We start from the raw sequence: 27,363 nt of genomic DNA, 5'->3' as shown, positions 1-27,363 counted from the left end.
GACTAGAGAGAGAGAGAGAGAAAGATGGAGAGAGAGAGAGAACAAGAGAGAGAGAGAGATGAGTGGTTCTGTGGTTAGGGAGAAAACTTGGTTTGTGCTCAGACGTTTAACCAGACATGGGGGAAATTTCAGGTCAAGCCAGCAGCAGCAAAACAAGATTCAAAAGAGCAGCCAGTATGAGAATTAGGGTGCCAGGTAGCCTAGCGGTTAAGATCGTTGGGCCAGTAACCGAAAGGTCACTGGTTTGAATCCCAAAGCTGACTAGGTGAAAAATCTGTTGAAGTGCCCTTGAGCAAGGCACTTAATTGCTCCTTTAAGTCAATCAATCAATCAATCAATTTTATTTTATATAGCCCTTCGTACATCAGCTAATATCTCGAAGTGCTGTACAGACACCCAGCCTAAAACCCCAAACAGCTAGTAATGCAGGTGTAGAAGCACGGTGGCTAGGAAAAACTCCCTAGAAAGGCCAAAACCTAGGAAGAAACCTAGAGAGGAACCAGGCTATGAGGGGTGGCCAGTCCTCTTCTGGCTGTGCCGGGTGGAGATTATAACAGAACTATGCCAAGATGTTCAAAAATGTTCATAAGTGACAAGCATGGTCAAATAATAATCATGAATAATTTTCAGTTGGCTTTTCATAGCCGATCATCAAGAGTTGAAAAACAACAGGTCTGGGACAAAAAGTCGCTTTGGATAAGAGCGTCTGCTAAAGGACAAAAAAATGAAGGAACGACTGAGTCTCAGCAGCTTCTTCTCAGACACGACCAAACACAAAACAAAGCCTTGTCATTATCTGCTCTCAGAGAACCAGATGTGTTAGCAGGGCAAAAGAGGGGTATACACCAATGCAGGATCAAGGAGTTAGCCTGCTAACTTGCCTAAATATTCTGAAATTATTTATTTAAGATATAAACTTAAAATGGGCATGGTCTACTTAACAACCAAAAACACATACAGTATGTACGTTTCTGGTTGTTTATCAAAGTTAGCTGGCTAACTCATCGATGCTGCTTTGTAGTATACCCCTCAGGTAATTCACAGACGGAGAGATACAAGAGGAGGAAAATAAAGAAATTGGTTTCTAGGACGAAAGACAAGAGATGGGAATGATAGAGTTCCTGATGCTTCAATCAAGGGAGGGACTGGGAGAGAAACATCTGAACGAGAGAGAGAGACAGAGGGAAGAGAAGGACGAGACAGAAGCCCTGTTTATACCTGGTTTTAACTTGCATCCTTTGTCCTGATCTTGTCCACATTCTGATTGTGCCCACATTTTTAGAAAGGTGTAGACAATCAAAAGACATATTGTGATCTGATTGTGATCAGATCATCCTGCCCACCTCTGGAGATAGTCAGACACACATTGTGTCTGGATATCTTACAAGTGTCGACAGATTGGGATAGAGAAACTATTTAAATCAGGATTATTTTGCCCTCAAAAATCATTGGCAGATGGTACCATTGACTGAGAACATCAATATGTGTCTTACAATAAATAAATAAATATTATTTTGAAAGAATAGCTATGAAATAATTTGCATAAGGGACCAGGAAATCTGTTCACAGTGCAGACACAGTGGATGGATAACAGACACATTTTAATACCATGCGTAAACACATTTTGGGAAATGTGGGCAAAATTAGAATGTAGACAAGATCAGGACAAAGGACACATGTTAGCACCAGGTATAAACGGGACTAAAGAGGGACCAGAGAGAGAGAGCGAGAGAGAGAGAAAAGGAGAGAAAGAGAGAGACAGAGAGAAGAGGAGGATGACTGAATGTATAGGTGTTTGATACGGGGCAGTTTGAGAAAGAATTTAGAAAACAGACCGAGAAAGAGAAATGGAGAGATCAAGAGAGGTGAACATCTTTTCTTGCTTATCCTCCCACCGTTATTTGAGCTACATAACTACCCTCATTTGGGGTTCTTTGGTACATGATGTCATGGTCATGGATATTTGATAGTTTGTTTCTGATCCACTGTTTATGCGTCTGTATTATTGGTACAGGCCCCGTGTTTCAAATTCTACCTACTGGAGCCCACCAGCGCTTTACTGTGTAAATGCTGCAGTTAGAGGCAGAGGTAGTGGATTGGGGGATGTATTTATTTATATGGCTGTGTGTTTATTTTTGGAGTCTCTGACTGCTTCCAGTCCTCCTCTAACTAGTTATAAAACCCTATTACACCAACGTCAAGACCAGGAATGGGGGCATCAACCATGACAGATTGTACACATGCATGCACCGCACGCACACACACACACACACACACACACACACACACACACACACACACACACACACACACACACACACACACACACACACACACACACACACACACACACACACACACACACACACACACACACACACACACACACACACACACACACACACACACACACACACACACACACACAGTCAGTATTGGCTTTTAAGAACCTGGTATCAAACAAAAAAATACTGCTATTGAACCCCAGAATAATACAGGATATCAGTAATGAACACTGTATCCACGGTGATAGACAATTTGGGAACACGTCAGACATAAATGCTGTTACCAGGGTGATGATGAACCCCAGTTTAAATCCAAATGACTGGTTGCCATGACTCTCATCCATTGACTCAAGCGTTGTAACTATTGGCCTCACTGTGTGAGGTGTGCAAGTGTGACACATACTGCATTGTACTCTCAGAGTCGTTGTTAAGAAATCTCAGTTATCCAAACTATGAACCTGTGGACCAGACAGCAATTACTGATGACTGAGAAATTGTCTTTGGTTGGGTGAAAATGAATGCAGAACACTTTATGACATAAATAGTATGGCACACAGTAGATGGACTGTACGTGTCAGCTTCATTCTCTGAATATTATGAGGAATTGTAGAATGTGTAAACAATGTAGAAAGACTGGTGTCTTCCCTTCTATTTTGACATTTATCTGACGTGTGAGGGTATAGATTGTAACTACAGGTGTTGTGGTGAAGCTAATCTGATGTTTCCAAATGAACTGCGATTCAAGCTCAGTCAGAATACCCAAGATGACTACTGATGTTACCTGAAACACCAAACTGCAGCAAAAGTCAAAGGTCTCAGAGGAAATGAGTGAATTAGAGACAGAACGAGAGACAGAGCAATAGACACATTGAGAGACAGAGCGAGAGACAGACATGGACAGACGGAAAGAGACGACTACCTCCTTAAATGTCTGCTCCTATCCACTGTATTCTTTCCTAGATTTTCTCATTGGTTATCGTGTTTTGTTGCTTTGTGTTCCTGTCAAGGTCAGTGGCCACAGGGCTATGAAATTATGTATGTGACTCTCAGTCACTCTAGTACATTCTACAACATTCATATCACTCTATAACCAAGTTAGTTTTGTTTAAATTCAACAACAAAATTGTATCTTGCACTCATGCCAATAAAGCATTTGAAATTAAACAATTAAATCGAGAAAGATAACAAGAGAGACATAAACAGAATATACAGAAACAGCTTACAAGAGCCTTAGTAGGATAATTGGTTTCCCAAACTTTTTCCTGAAGCGATTACCCAGCTCGCACATAACGTTCTGAGAACCATATGTTTCTTAGAGCTTGTTGAGAGCGTAGTTGTTCTATGGTTATTTTGCATACAACCTTCCCACAACTTTCTGGGAATGGTGCTTCACATTGGGTAAAAACTGTTTGTATCAATGTTGGTTACATGTCATTTCAACCCCCCAAAATCTTGAATAAATGTGCAAAAGTGATTGGATTTGCAAAAAGTAATCAACTTAAGGGTATTTTGGTTGAATTCACATTAGTTGAAAACTCAACGAAATGTAAATTAAAATTAAACGTTGAACTTACGTGTGTGCCCAGCGTGTGCCCACATGCACACTGATTTAAAGCAACGGTATTCTAAGGATATGCTTGTTTAAAAATTCTGCAGCTGCAATTAAAAAAAGAATAATCTTAACAATTAAAAAATAAATAGGTGACCCCGAAAGCCGATAGCACTAGCCATAATATTGAATCTGCAGAAGGGACGAGTGAAGACAGATGGACATGTGTAAATTAGACGTTCATTCATACTGCATATATTAGACCTATTATTACTGAACCCTATAGGCTATAATGCAGCAACTTTTTCACAAGAAAAAAGTTAACAGCTGATGATGAGATGATACAGTGCATTTGGAAGGTATTCAGACCCCTTGACTTCTTCCACATTTTCTTACGTTACAGCCTTATTCTAAAATTGTCCTTTTCCCCTCATCAATCTACACACAATACCCCACAATGACAGAGCAAAAACAGGCTTTTTGAATTTTTTGCAAATGTATTACATATAAAAAACAGAAATATCACATTTCCATAAGTATTCAGACGTTTTACTCAGTACTTTGTTGAAGCACCTTTGGCAGCAATTACAGCCTCGAGTCTTCTTGGGTATGACGCTACAAGCTTGGCACACCTGTATTTAGGGAGTTTCTCTCATTCTTCTCTGCAGATCCGCTGCACAGCTATTTTCAAGGCTCTCCAGAGATGTTTGATCGGGTTCAAGTCCTGGCTTTGGCTGGGCCACTCAAGAACATTAAGAGACTTGTCCCGAAGCCACTCCTGCGTTGTCTTGGCTGTGTGCTTAGGGTCGATGTCGTGTTGGAATGTGAACATTAGCCCCAGAGTGCTCTGGAGCAGGTTTTCATCAAGGATCTCTCTGTATTTTTCTCCGTTCATCCTTCCCTCGATCCTGACTCGTCTCCCAGTCCCTGCCGCTGAAAAAGATCCCCCACAGCATGATTCTGCCATAACCATGCTTCACCGTAGGGATAGGTGCCAGGTTTCCGCCAGACGTCACGCTTGGCATTCAGGCCAAAAATTTCAGTCTTTGTTTCATCAGACCAGAGAATCTTGTTTCTCATGGATTTAGAGTCCTTTAGGTGCATTTTGTCAAACCCCAAGAGGGCTGTCATGTGCCTTTTACTGAGGAGTGGCTTCCGTCTGGCCACTCTACCATAAAGGCCTGATTGGTGGAGTGTTTCAGAGATGGTTGTCCTTCTGGAAGGATTCTCCTATCTCCACAGAGGAACTCTGGGGCTCTGTCAGAGTGACCATCGAGTTCTTGGTCACCTCCCTGACCGAGGCCCTTCTCTTCTGATTGCTCAGTTTGGCCGAGTGGAAAGCTCTAGGAAAAGTCTTGGTGGTTCCAAACTTCTTCCATTTAAGAATGATGGAGGCTACTGTGTTCTTGGGGACCTTCAATGCTGCATATATGTTTTGGTACCCTTCCCCAGATCTGTGCCTCGACACAATCCTGTCTCTGAGCTCTACTAACAATTCTTTCGACCTCATGGCTTGGATTTTGCTCTGACATGCATTGTCAACTGCGTGACCTTATAAAGACAGGTGTGTGCCTTTCCAAATCATGTCCAATCAATTTAATTTACCACATGTGGACTCATGAAACTTCTCAAGGATGACCAATAGAAACAAGATGCACCTGAGCTCAATTTTGAGTCTCATAGCAAAGGATCTGAATACTTATGTAAATAAGATATTTCTGTTTTTTATTTTTTATTTTAAAAAAATTATTCTAAAAAACTGTTTTTGCTTTGTCATTATTGGGTATTGTATGTACAGATTGATGAGGAGTTTTCTTTATATATATACATTTTAGAATAAGGCTGTAACGTAACAAAATGTTGAAAAGGTCAAATGGTCTGAATACTTTCCGAATGTACTGCACATATACAATTACATAGATACAGACACATTACCGCATGGCAAGTGGTACGGGAGCGTCAAGTCTAGGTCCAAGAGGCTTTGAAACAGCTTCTACCCCCAAGCCGTAAGACTCCTGAACATCTAATCAAATGGCTACCCAGACTATTTGCATTGCCCCCCCCCCCCCTTTTACGCTGCTGCTACTCTCTGTTATTATCTAGGCAATGACACTTTCATAACTCCACCTACATGTGCATATTACCTCAATTACCAATTATCTAACCGGTGCCCCCGCACATCGACTCTGTGCCGGTAACCCCTCTATATAGCCTCGCTATTGTTATTTTACTGCTGCTCTTTGTTACTTTTATTTCTTTTTTTGGGAGGGTGGTATTTTTCTGAAAACTGTGTTGTTGATTAAGGGCTTGTAAGTAAGCATTTCACTTTAAGGTCTACTATACCTGTTGTATATGTAACAGTATAACTTTAAACCGTCCCCTCGCCCCGACACGGGCGCGAACCAGGGACCTTCTGCACACATCAACGGTCGCCCACGAAGCATCGTTACCCATCACTCCACAAAGGCCGCGGCCCTTGCAGAGCAAGGGGAAACCCTACTTCAGGTCTCAGAGCAAGTGACGTAACCGATTGAAATGCTATTAGCACGTACCCGCTAACTAGCTAGCCATTTCACATCCGTTACACTCACCCCCCTTTCAACCTCCTCCTTTTCCGCAGCAACCAGTGATCCGGGTCAACAGCATCAATGTAACAGTATAACTTTAAACCGTCCCCTCGCCCCGACACGGGCGCGAACCAGGGACCCTCTGCACACATCAACAACGGTCGCCCACGAAGCATCGTTACCCATCGCTCCACAAAGGCCACGGCCCTTGCAGAGCAAGGGGAAACCCTACTTCAGGTCTCAGAGCAAGTGACGTAACCGATTGAAATGCTATTAGCGCGTACCCGCTAACTAGCTAGCCATTTCACATCCGTTACATATTTGGAGCATGTAACAAATACAATTTGATTTGATTACAGAGATAGAGACGAAAAATGCTCAACCTCCAGATGAGTATAAGGGGGAAGTTTAAGTACAATTCTTTCAAGCTTGTTTGGTTTGTTGCTTATTCTTTAGATGTGTGGAGCTGCTGGTGAACCATGATGTGCAGGCATAATCAAAATGACACTTGACTAGCTAGGTTTCCATCCTATTGGCGACAGATTTTCAAGCGAATATTCTTCATAAAAACAATATGCCATTTCAGAGTTTCCTTCAGGAAAATTTGGCACCAGACAACATGACAGGGAAGATTTTAATGCACCAGACATTTGATACATTTACCGGACACCCATATGCATTCAGATCCAGTCTGGTGCAGCCAGCACCATCAATAAACAAGGGATATTGGCCAAGTGAGCCACATTTACGTTACCTTAAAAACAGCCTATAACAAATTACAAAAGCAGTATTCCTTGTGTTTCGATGTGTAGCACTTGTATTGGTTTTTAGGCTACTTTCCTAAAACAATAATTGTCCACCTCATGGTTCAGTTGTCAGAGATTTGAGCACTAAATTTATCAGGGCATTGCATGCAAAGGCCTATAGGCTTATGTGTCCACTGTATGATATTAACATTTTAATAAATATACACTGCCGTTCAAAAGTTTGAGGCCACTTAGAAATGCCCTTGTGTTTGAAAGAAAAGCTCATTTTTTGTCCATTAAAATAACATCAAATTGATCAGAAATACAGTCTATACACTGTTAATGTTGTCAATGACTATTGTAGCTGGAAACGGCTGATTTTTTATGGAATATCTACATTGGCGTCCAGAGGCCCATTATCAGCAACCATCATTGATGTTTCAATGTCACATTGTGTTAGCTAATCCAAATTTATCATTTTAAAAGGCTAATTGATCATTAGAAAAACCTTTTGAAATTATGTTAGCAGAGTTGAAAATGGTTGTTCTGATTAAAGAAGCAATAAAACTGGCCTTCTTTAGACTAGTTGAGTATCTGGAGCATAAGCATTTGTGGGATCGATTACAGGCTCAAACTCGTCAGTCTATTCTTGTTCTGAGAAATTAAGGCTATTCCATGTGAGAAATTGCCAAGAAACTGAAGATCTCGTACAACGCTGTGTACTACTCCCTTCACAGAACAGCGCAAATTGGCTCTAACCAGAATAGAAAGAGGAGTGGGAGGCACCGGTGCACAACTGAGCAAGAGGACAAGTACATTAGAGTGTCCAGTTTGAGAAACAGACGCCTCACAAGTCCTCAACTGGCAGCTTCATTAAATAGTACCGGCAAAACACCAGTCTCAACATCAACAGCGAAGAGGTGACTCCGGGATGTTGGCCTTCAATAAGAAAAAAAGCACAACCATCCCCAAAACAAAAATATATATATAAAAATAAGTTTGACAACACTCCCCTGTTTTAGACCACCCCTGCCCCCAGTAAATTTTGACCCGTCCCTTAACTGGCCTGAATTGGTGAAGATCATAAGACATGTCTGTTACAGAGTGCAAGCGGGAAGAGATGGTTAGATTTTTCGCCCCATCAGATCTCATTTTCATCAAATCTGCAAGGTTACAGTTGGTTTGAATTGAATTTGAGTTTCCATGCATCATTTACAAAGGGTTTAAGTTACGCCCATGCATCTCAAGTTTGGATTCAGCCCACAGAAAATATAAGGTCGCATAGGATCTCATAAAAATGCCGCCAGACATCTGCGGGTTACCCTGCTGGTCAGTCACTCCCCCTGCTCTGCTCTTCACCTCACTCCCCCTGCTCTGCTCTTCACCTCTCTCCCCCATGTGACTTGTTTGTTTAGGCTGTACTGTTCAGCAAATTGATGATCAGCAAATTGCCTTCTACTCTCTTCCATCTCAGAGCTTTCCGTTTTCACCCTCTCATCTCCAATTATCTCCATCTCTTTTTCTAATGACACACCTGAAAATGAATAGAAGCGTTGCATTATTATTACAAACACATTTCCTGGCTGTTTCAACATCATACACACACTCACATGGTCTGATGGTGTGTTTCTAGGTTCTGAACAGAATGTAATAACTGTGAATGTAATCTTCTCAAAAGGAGCAGGCCTCCTGCTGTTCTGAATAAGAATCACAATCTTCCAGCTAATATACAGGATTGGTTTTGTCAGAACACAGACATTATGTTGGAATAACCTGTCATTGTGTCAAGATTTTTACCCCATTGTACTGGCCCTGGTGGAATAGAGTTCTGTGAGCTTTCATGTCAATTAGTTTATTTCACGTGTTCGTGGAGAGATTTAGGGTTTATAAAGTCAGACTCATTCTGTATGGTAATGACTGTGACGAGCACCTTTTAGAATTTCTTTGATGTAGAGCGGTAGAGAGAGAGAGAGGAGGAGGAGGAGGAGGATAGAAAGGGAGAGAGAGAAAGAGAGATTATAGAGAAACACATTAGAAATACACTATTTACAATTCACCACTGACATACAGTATGGCAGCCTTGAGGAAGTAAATAAGACAGGGGTAGAGAGAAAAACCCTGTTCAGATTTCTCTATGCCGGTTGGGTCCACATAATTGAACAAATCCTTTAGCGGTCTCTGGAGCGACTCTTTATGTCTGAGTCGTTGATGAAAGACTTGGTGTATATACAGTTTGTGGTCATGCAGGTCTCTAGCTCTCCATCTCTTTGTTTTCTCTCCATCTATGCCCCTCTCCTCTCACTTTATCTTTTACTCGTCCTCTTTCCCCTTCTCTAACACTCTTCTCCCCCTCTCTCCCTCCACCCTGCTCTCTGTTTGGTAGGAAACACAAATCCAGCTTTGGTCAGGGGGAAGGCAAGCAAGCCTGAAGCTGTCAGCGAGTTTGAGGAGAAAAGCTCTTTCATTTATCTCCAGTGCCCAGATTGATGCCCCTGCCAATATCTGTATGAAAATATACAGCCTCCCTCTGTGGATAAAGGCTGCTTCCCTGGATTCCCTGCCTCTGGGCTCTCTTCTGCTTCCGTCAGTCAATATTGTTTTGTTTCCCGTTTTTACCCCATTGGGTACAGCAGGCGGACAAGCGAAAAAAAATTATAACTTAACCCGACTTGTCCTCTTTCTTAGGGTGTACAGACGAGCGTGTGCACTTCTCTGCCGGAGCTGTGAAATGCTTCAGTGTCAAGTGCTTTTGAGTTTTTGAAAGGAGTGAAAATAGGTCCCTTTTCAGCAGACTTCTTTTCAAAAAGCGTTGAGGGGTAATTGACTGTGGCTGCTCTGCCTGGCCTTAGACCAGCATCATGGTTGCAGGTCAGAAAGACTCATTTAGGCTAAATCCTACAGGGTGGGATGGAGCCAAATCAGGCAGGATCTGCTGGTCATATACTACACGACTTCTAAAATCTTAACTTGCTCACATTTTCCCAAATCTTTCATTCTGTCCATCATCAAACCCCAGCATGCGTGTGCTCGCATCACACGATGATTCCCTAGTTGATCCTGCCTTGCGTTTCTCAGTTGGCGTAGGAAAAAACAGTAAGCTGCTGTATTAGTGTGCACATTGTTATGTGTAGAAACATCAAAAAAGAGACAGAGGTGCAGAATATAGACTTGTATAAAATAATAATGGGGCCATTTGCATGGCCCTGTGCCCCTTGTGGGTCGAGATTTCACTTAAGGACCAACCAAATGGTCTAAATGAGCAAAATCCGGAGCACCGGATTTCTCTCCACAGCTGAACCAATCTGTCTTCCATCAACTCGGTCCACACAGTGCGTGTTGTTGTTGCTTTCCTCTTCGCTATCATTGTTTTGGTCTCACATGCTGAGTGCTCATCGGCTATTGGCAGCAGTCCTTGCCAAATCACATTGTAGCACAAGATGTACAACCAACATATCAGGATATCCGACAGGGGTCTGGAGAACAGAACAGCCATCATCGGTGCGTCCTTGACCCGCTCAAACTACGCGAGTCCCAACGTACTGGTCCTAGCCCAAGTTCATAGGATTTCACCCCGATCATGAAAATTCATGGCAAAATCGTGTAGGGAAGGTACTAGACTATACAGGCCACAGGAGGCACATCATCATCATTATAAGATCCTAATCTGCAAACATAGACTGGGTCCATTTTCCTCCCCCTTCCCTATATCTTCACTCTTACCTCTCTTTCTCTTCCCTCCATCCATTATGGCACTCAGATGGGCAGACCAAAATATCTTATACGATAGAGAAGTGCATGCCGGGACGGCTTGAGGTCTAATGACTTCCCACTTCAGAGAGGTGAGAGAGAGGTAAGAGATGGAGAGAGAGGTGAGAGAGAGAGTTGCTGATAAAAAGATGTAGAAAGAGGCATTAGCATTGCTGGAGGTCTAATCCTTTTCCACCTCCATCGGAGAGGAAAGAGAGAAGTGAGAAAGAGTGATGAAGTGTGATGACAGAGAGATAGAGAGGAAGGAAGAGAAAGAGAGAGACATAGGGCTGTCAGTCCGTGACAATCAGTCCAAATAAACAGGCTTTACGTAAGGCTCTCCTTCAGGAGAGAGGAGAGGAGTGAGGGAGTCTGTGACCTCCCAACAGAGAGAAATAGAAATAGAGGAGGATAAATGGGAGAATGGAGAAACAGTGTAACTACCACATCTCACATGCCAACAGTGAGATTCCCTATCTCCAGCTTATTATCACATTCTACTGCCTGGTCTTTATTCTGCACTTTTACTGTGTACTCTTTTCATTTGGAGGTTGTATTTAGTTGTGTCTGTATGGGGGATGTAGCTACAGTTTCTCAAAAGATAGGGCACAGGGGCCTCTCTAAACTGCCTTGTACATTCTGAGAAAGGCTGCTTTGCGCTGTGTGTGAACATCAGACTTACTTTATAACACACACACACAAACTATGTTTTAGAGGGTTTGGAGGTGTTCCACGCATCTGAGTCATTCTATTTTATGTGTTTTGGTCACCTCATAAGAAGCTTTTTAGTTGCTATTACTACCCAACAACTCTTATAAAAACTTCACTGTCTCTGCAAATGCATTTTACAACCAACACTAATTCCATAAAAATAAATGTGGTAGGTGCTGAAAGTCTCACATATATCGTGTAACTGGTATTCCCATTACAAGACAGGCTTGCTGTAATTGGTATTTAATTTCCTCTGTAAAAAAAGTACATCCGCAAAAAAACTATTTCCCAGAGTTCATTGAGTTTTCACTGTGTCCCCCCTACAGACCACTGGTGGCCCCTGCCCTCAGACCTGTGCCCTATCTGGATCTACCTGGATGTGCTGTTCTCCACAGCCTCCATCATGCACCTGTGTGCCATCTCTCTGGACCGCTACATCGCCATCAGAAACCCCCTCCACCACAGCCGCTTCAACTCCCGAACCAAAGCTCGCCTCAAGATCATGGCTGTCTGGACCATCTCTGTGGGTAAGAGACTGGAAGACAAGCCTGCACAAGTATATGATGCCCTCTTACTTTAGAGAGAGGGAAAGAGATAGAGAGAGTGAGGAAGAGAGAGAGGAAGAGAGAGCATGTGGGTCTTTCTATAAATAATGGGATCAACATTTCAAAATGGTTTGAAACAAAAATAAAAAGGATTTTCGTGCAGTTCCACATGTGCACTTAGAGGAATAAGTGTGAATATATGCAAATTGGCCCATAACGCCACCTATACAACAACATAGACCTAGGACTATACATTCTTTAAGCAGGGTTCATACAGACATTGGTAAGTCAAATTCAAGGACTTTCAGGGACTTTTCCAAGCACTTAATTGTTATTTTCACTGACCTCAATGTTATACAATAGTATAATTTACATAATTGTACATATAGCGCCTAATATATAACATCCCCCATTACCACTTTAAGAATAATGCATTTAGGGCAAAAAGGCCAACAAGTAGGGAGGGCATTAGCACTAAGAATAATAAAAAAATGTTGGTCTTGCCAATGCATTGATTTTCTAATTATTATTACATTCTAAAATATGTGAGAATAAATGGGACATTGCCTGACTAAATAAATTGTGCATGCATGACGATTTTTTCTGTAGCCTACATGGCCGACGCAGGCACCATGAATAGAGCCATGAATAGTGATAGCATGAATCTCACCATCGCTGTTAGAAAATGAGAAAGCGACCAAAAAACTGGTTCCTTTTGTAATGGAAGGATTTGTATGGAAAGCCAAGTTGAAGCCAACGTTGGATGTTGTCGTCATAATAACCTGGTTTTAACGCGACAGAGTTGCGCAACACCGTTCAATTGAAGCTGCGGAAACAAACAAAAGAGGCCAAATCTCTCATGAAAACGGATAAAAAATGTAATAACTTATAAATTGGCTACAATTTTTACAAGGACTTTTATGCACCAAATTGAGGAAATGTCCGATTTTCAAGGTAGGCCTACAGTACCAGTCAGAAGTTTGGACACACCTACTCATTCCAGGGTTTTTCTTTATTTGTACTATTTTCTACATTTTGAAGACATCAAAACTATGAAATAACACATATGGAATCATGTAGTAACCAAAAAAGTATTAAACAAATCAAAATATATTTTAGATTTAAGATTCTTCAAAGTAGCCACCCTTTGCCTTGATGACCGATTTGCACACTCTTGGCATTCTCTCAAACAGCTTTATTATAGCAAGAACATCTCAAATAAGCAAAGACTTTAAGACATGAAGGTCCGTCAATGCGGAAAATTTCAAGAACTTTGAAAGTTTCTTCAAGTGCAGTCGCAAAAACCATCAAGAGCTATGATGAAACTGTCTCTCATGAGGACCACCACAGGAAAGGAAGACCCAGAATTACCTCTGCTGCAGAGCATAAGTTCATTAGAGTTACCAGCCTCAGATTGCAGCCCAAATAAATGCTAGTAACAGACACATCTCAACATCAACTGTTCAGAGGAGACTGCGTGAATCAGGCCTTCATGGTTGAATTGCTGCAAAGAAATCACTACTAAAGGACACCAGTAATAAGAAAATGCTTGCTTGGGCCAAGAAACATGAGCAATAAACATTAGACTGGTGGAAATCTCTCCCTTGGTCTGACTAGTACAAATTTGAGATTTTTGTTTGCAACCGCCGTGTCTTTGTGAGAGGCAGAGTAGGTGAACGGATGATCTCTGCATGTGTGTGTAACAATATAGCTTCCGTTCCTCTCCTCGCCCCTACCTGGGCTCAAACCAGGGACCCTCTGCAAACATCAACAACTGACACCCACGAAGCATCGTTACCATCGCGCCACAAAAGCCACGGCCCTTGCAGAGCAACTACTTCAAGGTCTCAGAGTGAGTGACGTCACCGATTGAAACGCTATTAGCGCGCACCCTACTAACTAGCTAGCCATTTCACATCAGTTACACTCACCCCCCTTTTGACCTCCTCCTTTTCCGCAGCAACCAGTGATCCGGGTCAACAGCATCAATGTAACAGTATAGCCTCCGTCCCTCTCCTCGCCCCGAACCAGGGACCCTCTGCACACAGACAACAGTCACCCTCGAAGCATCGTTACCCATCGCTCCATCGCTCCACGCGGCCCTTGCAGAGCAAGGGGAACAACTACTTCAAGGTCTCAGAGCGAGTGACGTCACCGATTGAAACGCTATTAGCGCGCACCCTGCTAACTGGCTAGCCATTTCACATCGGTTACATGTGGTTCCCACTGTGAAGCATGGAAGAGAAAGTGTGATGGTGTGGGGGTGCTTTGCTGGTGACACTGTAGGTGATTTATTTAGAATTCAAGGTCAGCATTCTGCAGCGATACGCCATCCCATCTGGTTTGCCCTTAGTGGGACTATCATTTATTTATTTTTACTACAAGAATACATATTTTTTATTTTATTTCACCTTTATTTAACTTTTACTTGGTACTCATCCCGGATCCGGGAGTACCCCCCACAGTAAAAAAGCTGACTAGCATAGCCTAGCATAGCGTCACAAGTAAATACTAGCATCTAAATATCATTAAATCACAAGTCCAAGACACCAGATGAAAGATACAGATCTTGTGAATCCAGCCATCATTTCTGATTTTTAAAATGTTTTACAGGGAAGACACAATATGTAAATCTATTAGCTAACCACGTTAGCAAAAGACACCACTTTTTTTACTCCACCAGTTTTTTACTCCATCAGTAGCTATCACTAATTCGACTAAATAAAGATATATATAGCCACTAACCAAGAAACAACTTCATAAGATGACAGTCTGATAACATATTTATGGTATAGCATATGTTTTTTTAGAAAAATTTGCATATTTCAGGTATAAATCACAGTTCTACATTGCAGCTGCAATCTGAAATAGCGTTGGAAGCAGCCGGAATAATTACAGAGACCGACGTCAATTACCAAAATACTCATCCTAAAACATTTCTGAAAAATACACAGCATACAGCAATCGAAAGACACAGATCTTGTGAATCCAGACAATATTTCAGATTTTCTAAGTGTTTTACAGGGAAGACACAATATATCGTTATATTAGCATACCACATGAGCTAACATCACCCCAGCATTGAATCAATGCAAAAGGGGCGATACCGTTATCGCCACCAAAATATATTAATTTTTTCACTAACCTTCTCAGAATTCTTCAGATGACAGTCCTGTAACATCATATTACACAATGCATATAGAGTTTGTTCGAAAATGTGCATATTTAGCATCACAAATCGTGGTTATGCAATGTAATCTGTCAAAACATGGCATGCATTCTGGCCGGCGCCATCTTGGAAAGGCACCTATATTTACGATTATTTATCGATTAGATTGACTAAAAAAATACAGGTTGGACAGCTAATGAAAGATGCATTGGTTATTAATGCAACCGCTGATTTAGATTTTTAAAATTAACGTTACAAGACATACATTGTGAGTTACAGCCAGACTAGTGCCGCAAAAAATGGCCGACAACTGCGTTTACATTTTTCCACATAAATACGGAATAAAATCATAAATAACTCTTACTTTTGGACGAGCTTCCATCAGTATCTTGGGCAATGTGTCCTTTGTCCAAAAGAATCGTTGCTTTGTTGTAAAACGACCTCTTCAACTTCGGAACTAGCAGCTAACGATAGCTACACGGCACACACATGTCCAAATCCTCAAACGCAATACTAAGGAAATTCCGAAAAATAGCAATATACTCGCATAAACTGATATAAATCGGTTTCAAATAACTTCGTTATGATGTTTCTAACACCTATATCGAATTAAATCACAGACGGATAGATCTTTGGTCAATAACGAGAGCTTTTGAGCATGCCATTCTGATGTCCTCCCTTGCGTCCTGGCGAGCGTCGAAAAGAAGGGACATCTCACTCCATTGCCTTTTATAAACTCTGAGAAACACGTAGAGACGCCATTCCACTTCTCATTGGTTACTGACATCCAGGGGAAGGCGGGTGCAGTTCATTTCGATCCATAGGGCACACACAGAGCTTAAAACTGAACCGAGATCAGAGACTATTTTTCAGAGCTTCGCATGTCCTGTCATGATTTTCGCTGTAGAAAGAGTTCTGGTTCACCCACAGACATAATTCAAACGGTTTTAGAAACTAGAGATTGTTTTCTATCCAATAGTAATAATAATATGCATATTGTACGAGCAAGAATTGAGTATGAGGCAGTTTAATTTGGAGACGATATTTTCCAAAGTGGAAACAGCACCCCCTGTATTGAGAAAAGGTTAACCAGATAGGCTAGTTGAGAACAAGTTCTCATTTACAACTAAGACCAGGCCAAGATAAAGCAAAGCAGTGCAACAAAAACAACACAGAGTTACACATGGGATAAACAATCGTACAGTCAATAACACAATAGAAAAATCTGTATACAGTGTGTGCAAATGAAGTACGGAGGTAAGGCAATAAATAGGCCAATAGCGGTGAAGTAATTACAATTTAGCAATTTACACTGGAGTGATATATGTGCAGATGAGGATGTGCAGGCAGAAAACTGGTGTGCAAAAGAGCAGAAAAACAAAATGAAATATGGGGATGAGGTAGGTAGGTGGTTGGATGGGCTATTTACAGATGGGCTATGTACAGATGCAGCGATCGGTAAGCTGCTCTGACAGCTGACGCTTAAAGTTAGTGATGGGGATATAAATCTCCAACTTCAGAGATTTTTGCAATTCATTCCAGTCATTGGCAGCAGAGAACTGGAAGGAGAGGCAGCCAAAGGAGGTGTTGGCTTTGGGGGTGACCAGTGAAATATACCTGCTGGAGTGCCTGCTACGGGTGGGTGTTGCTATGGTGACCAGTGAGCTGAGATAAGGCGGAGCTTTACCTAGCCAAGACTTATAGATGACCTGGAGCCAGTGGGTTTGGCGACAAATATGTAGCGAGGCCAGTGAGAGCATACAGGTCGGAGTGGTGGGTAGTATATGGGGCTTTGGAGACAAAACGGATGGCACTGTGATAGACTGCATCCAATTTGCTGAGTAGAGTGTTGGAGGCTATTTTGTAAATGACATCACTGAAGTCAAGGATCGATAGGACAGTCAGTTTTACGAGGGTATGTTTGGCAGCATGAGTGAAGGAGGCTTTGTTGCGAAATGGTAAGCCGATTCTAGATTTAACTTTGGATTGGAGATGTTTGATGTGAGTCTGGAAGGAGAGTTTACAGTCTAGCCAGACACCAAGGTATTTATAGTTGTCAGAACCATCCAGAATAGTGATGCTAGTCGGGCGGGCAGGTGCGGGCAGCGATCAGTTGAAGAGCATGCATTTAATTTTACTAGCATTTAAGAGCAGTTGGAGGCCATGGAAGGAGTGTTGTATGGCGTTGAAGCTCATTTGGAGGTTTGTTAACACAGTGTCCAAAGAAGGGCCAGATGTATACAGAATGGTGTCGTCTACGTAGAGGTGGATCAAAGAATCACCCGCAGCAAGAGCGACATCAATGATATATACAGAGAAAAGAGTCGGCCCGAGAATTGAACCCTGTGGCACCCCCATAGAGACTGACAGAGATCCGGACAACAGGCCCTCCGATTTGACACACTGAACTACTTCTCAGACTGAACACTGTCTGAGAAGTAGTTGGTGAACCAGGCGAGGCAGTCATTAGAGAAACCAAAGCTTTTGAGTCTGCCGATAACAATTGAAAGAGTCGAAAGCCTTGGCCAGGTCGATGAAGACGGCTGCACAGTACTGTCTTTTATTGATGGCGGTTATGATATCGTTTAGGACCTTGAGCGTGGCTGAGGTGCACCCGTGACAAGCTCAGAAACCAGATTGCATAGCGGAGAAGGTACGGTGGGATTCTGTGATCTGTTTGTTCACTTGGCTTTCGAAGATTTTAGAAAGGCAGGGCAGGATGGATATAGGTCTATAACAGTTTGGGTCTAGAGTGTCTCCCCCTTTGAAGAGGGGGATGACCGCGGCCGCTTTCCAATCTTTAGGAATCTCAGATGATACGAAAGAGAGGTTGAACAGACTAGTAATAGGGGTTGCAACAATGGCGGTGTATAATTTTAGGTAGAGAGGGTCCAGATTGTCTAGCCCAGCTGATTTGTAGGGATCCAGATTTTTCAGCTCTTTCAGAACATCAGCTGTCTAGATTTGGGTGAAGGAGAAGCGGGGGGATGGGGCGGGGGGCTTGGGCAAGTTGCTGCGGGGGATGCAGAGCTGTTGGCCGGGGTAGCCAGGTGGAAAGCATGGCCAGCCGTAGAGAAATGCTTATTGAAATTCTCAATTATCGTGGATTAATCAGTGTTGACAGTGTTTCCTATTCTCAGTGCAGTGGGCAGCTGGGAGAAGGTGCTCTTATTCTCCATGGACTTTACAGTGTCCCAAAACTTTTTGGAATTAGTGCTGCAGGATGCTAATTTCTGTTTGAAAAATCTAGCCTTTGCTTTCCTAACTGACTGTGTGCATTGGTTCCTGACTTCCCTGAAAAGTTGCATATCACGGGGACTATTCGAAGCTAGTGCAGTACGCCACAGGGTGTTTTTGTGCTGGTCAAATGGGCAGTCAAGTCTGGAGTGAACCAAGGGCTGTATCTGTTCTTAGATCAACATTTTTTGAAAGGGGGATACTTATTTTAGATGGTGAGGAAAGCACTTTTAAAGAACAACCAGGCATCCTCTACTGATGGGATGAGGTCAATATCCTTCCAGGATACCTGGGCCAGGTTGATTAGAAAGTGCACTGTTGATGTCTTCCCAATTGTTCTGCAATGTAGAAAATAGTCAAAATAAAGAAAAAACATTGAATAAGTCGGTGTGTCAACTTTTGACTAGTAATGTAGTACTGTATTGCAGTACTTGCATTTCTGATCTTGATGCTTTTTCTGTTAACTGTAAATCAAGCAGTGAAGTGTATTCATGGACGCCAAGGGAAGCCAGGCTTCCCCCCCAAAATTAGCAACATAAAAACATGAAATAATTTATCTTTCGTCTCTCTGTGTTTCATAATTTTCCTTCAATTCGCAAGAGGCTGAATGTATCTCACAGGAGAAAGCATCTGAGTGAGAGAAACAGCGCCACACTGTCTCTCAATGTGTACACCATCTATCTGATACTATCTGGTCCAAACGAGTATGACATTGTAGCATTGAATGCAAGGGAAGCCAGCAAGCATTTGGCCTCCCTTGATAAAAAAAAAGAATACAAATTTGCCAATCAGCGTTGAGCTAAACTGAGCGAGCTCAACCGTGAATGGTCTTGGCGGGGGGGGGAAAAGAAAACGTCTCTCCTATCAAATCGCTTTGAGAGCATATGTCATTAACAGAAACAACTTGAACTGTTTCATCTTGTTGTGTTGTCCACCGGTTGCTAGCTAGCTAACTAAAATGGGTCCTTTCCTAAATTAGCCGTGGATGGAGATAGGGATTTGGACTGTGGTTTTAATTCATTCTCCACACTGGCCAATGATTATAACGACGATTCTGATCCAAACATTAAGTTATACATTGTTGTGCCCCTGGCCTGAGAGGATGGAAGTTTAATATGTACAGTAGCTAGATGTAGAAGGCTAATAATAACCAGCTAATATTGCCAATGAATAGAAGTTAGGCTAGCGAGCAAGCATTTTAGCCAGGTAGCCTAGGACAACAAAAAATAAAAGCTTTTTTTGTCACTATATTAGACTAAGCAGGGGTGATTTGATGATGAAACGTTAAATTTGAAATGGTTCTGGAATAGTGGAGGCAGCTCCTGTTTTCTTTGCGACTTGCGGTAACTCTCTGTGGTTCTAAATCAATAGTTGTTTAGTGGTCTGAAAATGTTGGAAACATGTACAGTTGAAGTCGGAAGTTTACATACACTTAGGTTGGAGTCATTAAAACTAGTTTTTCAACCTCTCCACAAATGTCTTGTTAACAAAATATCGTTTTGGGAAGTCTGTTAGGACATCTACATTGTGCATGACAAGTAATTTTTCCAACAATTGTTTACAGACAGATTTTTTCACTTAGAATCCATTGTATCACAATTCCAGTGGGTCAGAAGTTTACATACACTAAGTTGACTGTGCCTTTAAACAGCTTGGAAAATTCCAGAAAATGATGTCATGGCGTTAGAAGCTTCTGATAGGCCAATTGACATCATTTGAGTCAATTGGAGATGTACCTGTGGATGCATTTCAAGGCCTACCTTCAAACTCAGTGCCTCTTTGCTTGACATTATGGGAAAATCAAAAGAAATCAGCCAAGACCTCAGAAAAAAATTGTAGACCTCCACAAGTCTGGTTCATCCTTGGGAGCAATTTCCAAACGCCTGAAGGTACCACTTTCATCTGTACAAACAATAGTATGCAAGTATAAACACCATGGGACCACGCAGCCGTCATACCGCTCAGGAAGGAGACGCGCTCTGTCTCCTAGAGATGAAAGTACTTTAGTGCGAAAAGTGCAAATCAATCCCAGAACAACAGCAAAGGACCTTGTGAAGATGCTGGAGGAAAAGGGTACAAAAGTATTTATATCCACAGTAAAACGAGTCCTATATCAACATAACCTGAAAGGCCTCCCAGCAAGGAAGAAGCCACTGCTCCAAAACCGCCATAAAAAAAGCCAGACTACGGTTTGCAACTGCACATGGGAACAATGTCCTCTGGTCTGATGAAACAAAAATTGAACTGTTTGGCCATAATGACCATCATTATGTTTGGAGGAAAAAGGGGAGGCTTGCAAGCCGAAGAACACCATCCCAACCGTGAAGCACGGGGGTGGCAGCATCATGTTGTGGTGGTGCTTTGCTGCAGGGGGGACTGGTGCACTTCACAAAATAGATTGCATCCTGAGGGAGGAAAATTATGTGGATATATTGAAGCAACATCTCATCAGTCAGGAAGTAAATGCTTTTAACAATTTAAAGGCAATGCTACAAAATACTAATTGAGTGTATGTTAACTTCTGACCCACTGGGAATGTGATGAAAGAAATAAAAGCTGAAATAAATCATTCTCTCTACTATTATTCTGACATTTCACATTCTTAAAATAAAGTGGTGATCCTAACTGACCTAAGACAGGGAATTTTTACTAGGATTAAATGTCAGGAATTGTGAAAAACTGAGTTTAAATGTATTTGGCTAAGGTGTATGTAAACTTCCGACTTCAACTGTACTTGCTCAACAATGCTGTAGGTCATGTAACTGTCTGTTAAATGCAATATGTGTCGTGGACTTTAACGGACAGAGGTTGCTATCTGGTTTTGTCTTAAAACAAAGGTGTGGTTGAATTTATTCTGCTACTGTCTTCTAATGTTTCGGCCTTTAGGCCTATCACGGTCACAAGGCATATGAATTAACAGCAAACAACGCAATTATCACAACACATACAGTGTAGGTTGTAATGTTTTTGGGGGGGTTACCCATGCACCGCTACTGAAATCAAGACTACAACAGAAGATCAACTTCAATTTGCTTGGGATATTAGATCCATGTGGATCCAGGCTTCATTTGTGTAACGAATGATACAAAATATTCTGGACATTCCTCGCAAAACATGTTTTTTCCAGTGTGGTTGGATCGCATGCACCATCACAACAACTGTTGTCATTTGACTATCAAATCCCGAAAATTCCTTCCTGGATCAGATTATGATGTGTGGTGAAGCACCACAGTGTAATTAAACAGCTCAACAACAAATGCACATCCAACAAGTATTATTCATAATTATTGAAGGACCATGTTAATGTCAGTATTGATTTAGGTTTTAAGTATCAAGGTATGGTGACTTTTTCGGGTAGAAGCATTCGTATTTGTAATCGCATACATTATTTTAGATGTGTGTGCCTGTAACGGTCCTGACCTGTTTTATGTTGTTTTTGTATGTGTTTAGGTCAGGGCATGTGTTTTGGGTGGGCAGTCTATGTTATCTGTTTCTATGTTGGTTGTGGTTGCCTGGTATGGCTCTTAATTAGAGGCAGGTGTTTTGCGTTCTCCTCTAATTAAGAGTCATATTTAGGTAGGGTGTTCTCACTGTTTGTTTGTGGGTGATTGTCTCCTGTGTCGTCGAATGTATGTACCATACGGGACTGTTTGGCTGTTCGTTTATTTTGATGTCGTCTGTTTCCTGTCCGTGAGTTTACGTTTAGTTATGTAAGTTTATGTTCAGGTTTCGTCAACGTCGTTTTCTTGTTTTGTATATTTGAAAGTGTTTTGTTTCGTGTTGCCATCGTCGTTTCAAATAAAAGATGGCTTACTTCCCGAATGCTGCATTTTGGTCTGATGATCCTTCTCTCCTCTCCTCGTCCGAGGATGAGGAGAGCGACAGCCCTAACAGAATCACCCACCACGCTAGGACCAAGCGGCAAGGGAGTGCTCAACAGAGCAATAAGGACTCCTGGACTTGGGAGGAGATCCTGGACGGTAGAGGACCTTGGGCTCAGCCAGGGGAATATCGCCGTCCCAAGGAGGAGTTGGAAGCAGCGAAGGCTGAGAGGCGCTGGTATGAGGAGGCAGCGCGGCGACGCGGTTGGGAGCCCGTGAGTCAGACCCAAAAATTTCTTGGGGGGGGGCACACGAGGAGTGTGGCAAAGCCGGGTAGGATACCCGAGCCAACTCCCCGTGCTTACCGTGGAGGTAGAAGGCGTCGTACTGGTAAGACACCGTGTTATGCGGTAAAGCGCACGGTGTCCCCAGTACGCGTGCTTAGCCCAGTGCGGGCTATTCCACCTTGCCGCACTGGGAGGGCTAAGTTGGGCATCGAGCCGAGTGCCATGAAGCCGGCCCAACGTATCTGGTCTCCAGTACGTCTCCTCGGGCCGGCGTACATGGCACCAGCCTTGCAGGTGGTGTCCCCGGTTCGCCTGCATAGCCCAGTGCGGGCTATTCCACCTCGCCGCACTGGCAGGGCTACGGGGACCATTCAACCTGGTAAGGTTGGGGAGGCTCGGTGCTCAAGAGCACGTGTCCTCCTTCACGGTCCGGTATACCCGGTGCCACCTCCATGTACCAGTCCTCCGGTGGCAGCCCCCCGTACCAGGCTGTCTCTCCGGGTTCTCTCTCCAGCTGTTTCCTCCTCTCCAGCGCAGCCAGTGCCTAGACCACGCACCAGGCTGTCTCTCCTTCTCCTCCCTACAGAGCCGTCCTGCCATGACCAGCCAGAGCCGTCCTGCCATGATCAGCCAGAGCCGTCCTGCCATGACCAGCCAGAGCCGTCCTGCCATGACCTGCCAGAGCCGTCCTGCCATGACCTGCCAGAGCCGTCCTGCCATGACCTGCCAGAGCCGTCCAGCCATGACCTGCCAGAGCCGTCCAGCCAGGACCTGCCAGAGCCGTCCAGCCAGGACCTGCCAGAGCCGTCCAGCCAGGACCTGCCAGAGCCGTCCAGCCAGGACCTGCCAGAGCCGTCCAGCCAGGACCTGCCAGAGCCGTCCAGCCAGGACCTGCCAGAGCCGTCCAGCCAGGACCTGCCAGAGCCCCTCAGCCAGGACCTGCCAGAGCCCCTCAGCCAGGACCTGCCAGAGTCCCTCAGCCAGGACCTGCCAGAGTCCCTCAGCCAGGACCTGCCAGAGTCCCTCAGCCAGGACCTGCCAGAGTCCCTCAGCCAGGACCTGCCAGAGTCCCTCAGCCAGGACCTGCCAGAGTCCCTCAGCCAGGACCTGCCAGAGTCCCTCAGCCAGGACCTGCCAGAGTCCCTCAGCCAGGACCTGCCAGAGTCCCTCAGCCAGGACCTGCCAGAGTCCCTCAGCCAGGACCTGCCAGAGTCCCTCAGCCAGGACCTGCCAGAGTCCCTCAGCCGGGATCTGCCAGAGTCCCTCAGCCGGGATCTGCCAGAGTCCCTCAGCCGGGATCTGCCAGAGTCCCTCAGCCGGGATCTGCCAGAGTCCCTCAGCCGGGATCTGCCCCTTGTCCCGGTGCTGCCCCTTGTCCCGGTGCTGCCCCTTATCCCGGTGCTGGTCCTTATCCCGGTGCTGGTCCTTGTCCCGGTGCTGCCCCTTGTCCCGGTGCTGCCCCTTGTCCCGGTGCTGCCCCTTGTCCCGGTGCTGCCCCTTGTCCCGGTGCTGCCCCTTGTCCCGGTGCTGCCCCTTGTCCCGGTGCTGCCCCTTTTCCCGGTGCTGCCCCTTGTCCCGGTGCTGCCCTTTCTCCCGGTGCTGGCCGTTCATTTAGGGGATGTTAGTTTTAGGGTGGTCATTGGGAGGGGAAGACAGAAGCGGGGAGTGACTATGGTGGTGTGGGGACAGCGTCCAGAGCCGGAGCCACCACCGTGGTCAACTGCCCACCCAGACCCTCCCCTGGACTTTGTGCTGGTGCGCCCGGCGTTCGCACCTTGAGGGGGGGGTTCTGTAACGGTCCTGACCTGTTTTATGTTGTTTTTGTATGTGTTTAGGTCAGGGCATGTGTTTTGGGTGGGCAGTCTATGTTATCTGTTTCTATGTTGGTTGTGGTTGCCTGGTATGGCTCTTAATTAGAGGCAGGTGTTTTGCGTTCTCCTCTAATTAAGAGTCATATTTAGGTAGGGTGTTCTCACTGTTTGTTTGTGGGTGATTGTCTCCTGTGTCGTCGAATGTATGTACCATACGGGACTGTTTGGCTGTTCGTTTATTTTGATGTCGTCTGTTTCCTGTCCGTGAGTTTACGTTTAGTTATGTAAGTTTATGTTCAGGTTTCGTCAACGTCGTTTTCTTGTTTTGTATATTTGAAAGTGTTTTGTTTCGTGTTGCCATCGTCGTTTCAAATAAAAGATGGCTTACTTCCCGAATGCTGCATTTTGGTCTGATGATCCTTCTCTCCTCTCCTCGTCCGAGGATGAGGAGAGCGACAGCCCTAACAGTGCCCATGAAAACGTTTTTCTCTCCTTGCATAAGGAGACACAAAATGTTAAGTAGTTACACTGAATTTCTGAGATCTCTATACAAAAAACTGTCAGACAGATAGATCCAGTATCCTTATAGGTTTCAAGTTTGTCTAATTTAAATGGTGGGGGGGTGCATATTTAGAAACCGGTCTTTGTCAAACACCACCACATTGTACTGCTGGAGGAGGGAGGGAGGCAGTGAACGGGGGAATGAAAGAAGGAGAATGACTGTAATTTAAGTTTCAAGGTCCAAATATTTTAATGTAAGTGTCAAGGCGACTGAACGATCAAGAATTTATAATGGCCTAGTTGATATCCAGCTGATCAAGTCAATGGCCTAGCATGAAAAGGAAATTATGAGCCACTAATGCAGCCTGATCCATCAAGGCGTTGGACTTAGCGCAGAACAGGTATTTCCAAGTATTTCTGTCTCGAAGCTGAAGTTGCAGCTAAAATGAGACATGCCCTGCTGTAGTTTCATCAACCAACTTTTAGGGTCCAAATAACCAGATATAAATTTGTTTGACCAAAAATTATTGACATGAGAATAGTTGAGGGTCAATCAGATCTCATCATGACAACTGCCTGTCAAATAAAATTGTATCACCACATGCTTCGTAAAACAAAAGGTGTGGACTAAATGTGAAATGCTTACTTACTGGCCTTTCCCAACAATGCAGAGAGAAAGAAATAGAGAAATAATAGAAAAGTAAAACACGTAACAATAAAAGTCTCTAAGAGCTTTCTACACCTGGATTGTGCAACGTTTGCCCATTATTCTTTTCACAATTCTTCAAGCTCTGTCAAATTGGTTGTTGATCATTGCTAGACAACCATTTTTAAGTCTTGCCATAGATTTTCAAGCAGATTTAAGTCAAAACTGTAACTCGGCACCCAGAAACATTCGCTGTCTTGGTGGCAAGCAACTCCAGTGTAGATTTTGCCTTGTGTTTTAGGTTATTGTCCTGCTGAAATGTGAATTCATCTCCCAGTGTCTGGTGGGAAGCAGACTGAACTAGGTTTTCCTCTGGGATTTTGCCTGTGCTTAGCTCCATTCCATAAATGTTTTATCCTAAAAAACTCCCCAGTCCTTCATGATTACAAGCATACCCATAACATGATGCAGCCACCACTATGCTTGAAAATATGAAAAGTGGTACTTAGTAATATGTTGTATTGGATTTGCCCCAATTTGCAATGAGGACAAAAAGTTAATTGCTTTGACACATTTTTTCCAGAATTACTTTAGTGCCTTGTTTCAAACAGAATGCATGTTTTGGAATAATTTATTCTGTACAGGCTTCCTTCTTTTCACTAGTATTAGCATTAGTATTGTAGAGTAACTACAATGTTGATGATCCATCCTAAGTTTTCTCCTATCACAGCCATTAAACTCTGTAATGGTTTTAAAGTCATCGTTGGCCTCATGGTGAAATCCCTGAGCGGCAACTGAGTTAGGAAGAACGACTTTTATCTTTGTAGTGACTTGGTGTATTACTACACCTTCCAAAAATGTAATTAATAACTTCACCATGCTCAAAAGGGATATTCAATGTTTTTGTTACCTATCTACTGTCGTGTCTTTGCTATCATTAAATTGAAGACTTATAGTTTTTATCAAAGATTCCTGTAATTAGGGATTACGCGATCAACTGAGTTGTAACGTAACTAATTAACTATGAATTCGAGGGCACCAGGGAAAGTAGTCAGATTACAAAGTTATAATTTCCCAATATAACCTTTCAGATATTTTCATATCTGATCAATAGTCTTCTCATTAATGATTTATTTATTTTACCTCACGTTGGTCTCATTCCAAACGTCGTAAATTGTTGGTTATCTGCACGAACCCAGTCTTCACTATGAGTCATCCATACATCAATTGTCTTAAATCATTTATTTATTACTAACTAATTAATTCACAGAAATGCATAAACAAACAAACAAACTTAAAAATAGTTACATGAAATGATGGGAGAAATATGCCCTAGTGGGCTGGCGGCTTGTTAGACATGGCGGCTTGTTAGACAAAGGAAAAATTGGCGTTCGACCAAGAAGTCACTACAGAGTTCATAATTATAACAATTGACATGCTAATCCTTTACACATGAACGCTCACTCATTCGGGAACAATTGCAATCAATATATATATATTTACGCTCATTGTGTGTCGTCTTGATCGTTGGAGAGAAGTTCGTTTTGGTTGGAGTTCCTTCTGTCTCGGTTATTGTGGATAGTTCAGAGTGACATTCGTTATAGAATGGATGTTTCGGCGGTTGTCTTTCTTCGCGTTCAATGATACCGAATTCCTAGCTGCAGACTAGTAGTCAATATCAAAGACTTGTTCTTATTCGTCTAAGAGTTTAACCACGTGGTATGGTTAAAGATTCAGCAAT

At 43.2% G+C, this 27,363-nt stretch overlaps 1 protein-coding gene across 1 annotated transcript in view; it reads left to right on the top strand.

Annotated features, from left to right (window-relative positions):
* Positions 1 to 27,363, top strand: part of LOC139546587 (5-hydroxytryptamine receptor 2A-like) — a 47,273-nt gene that overhangs the window by 6,988 nt on the left and 12,922 nt on the right. Inside the window, exon 2 of the mRNA XM_071355139.1 lies at positions 11,932 to 12,132. Coding sequence (XP_071211240.1) covers positions 11,932 to 12,132 — 201 coding nt within the window. The remainder of the gene's footprint in view (positions 1 to 11,931; positions 12,133 to 27,363) is intronic.

This window comes from Salvelinus alpinus, chromosome 20 (assembly GCF_045679555.1).
Source record: "Salvelinus alpinus chromosome 20, SLU_Salpinus.1, whole genome shotgun sequence".
NCBI lineage: Eukaryota > Metazoa > Chordata > Actinopteri > Salmoniformes > Salmonidae > Salvelinus > Salvelinus alpinus.
Note: the sequence above shows the minus strand (reverse complement) of the source record. Positions and strands in the feature narration are given on the sequence as shown.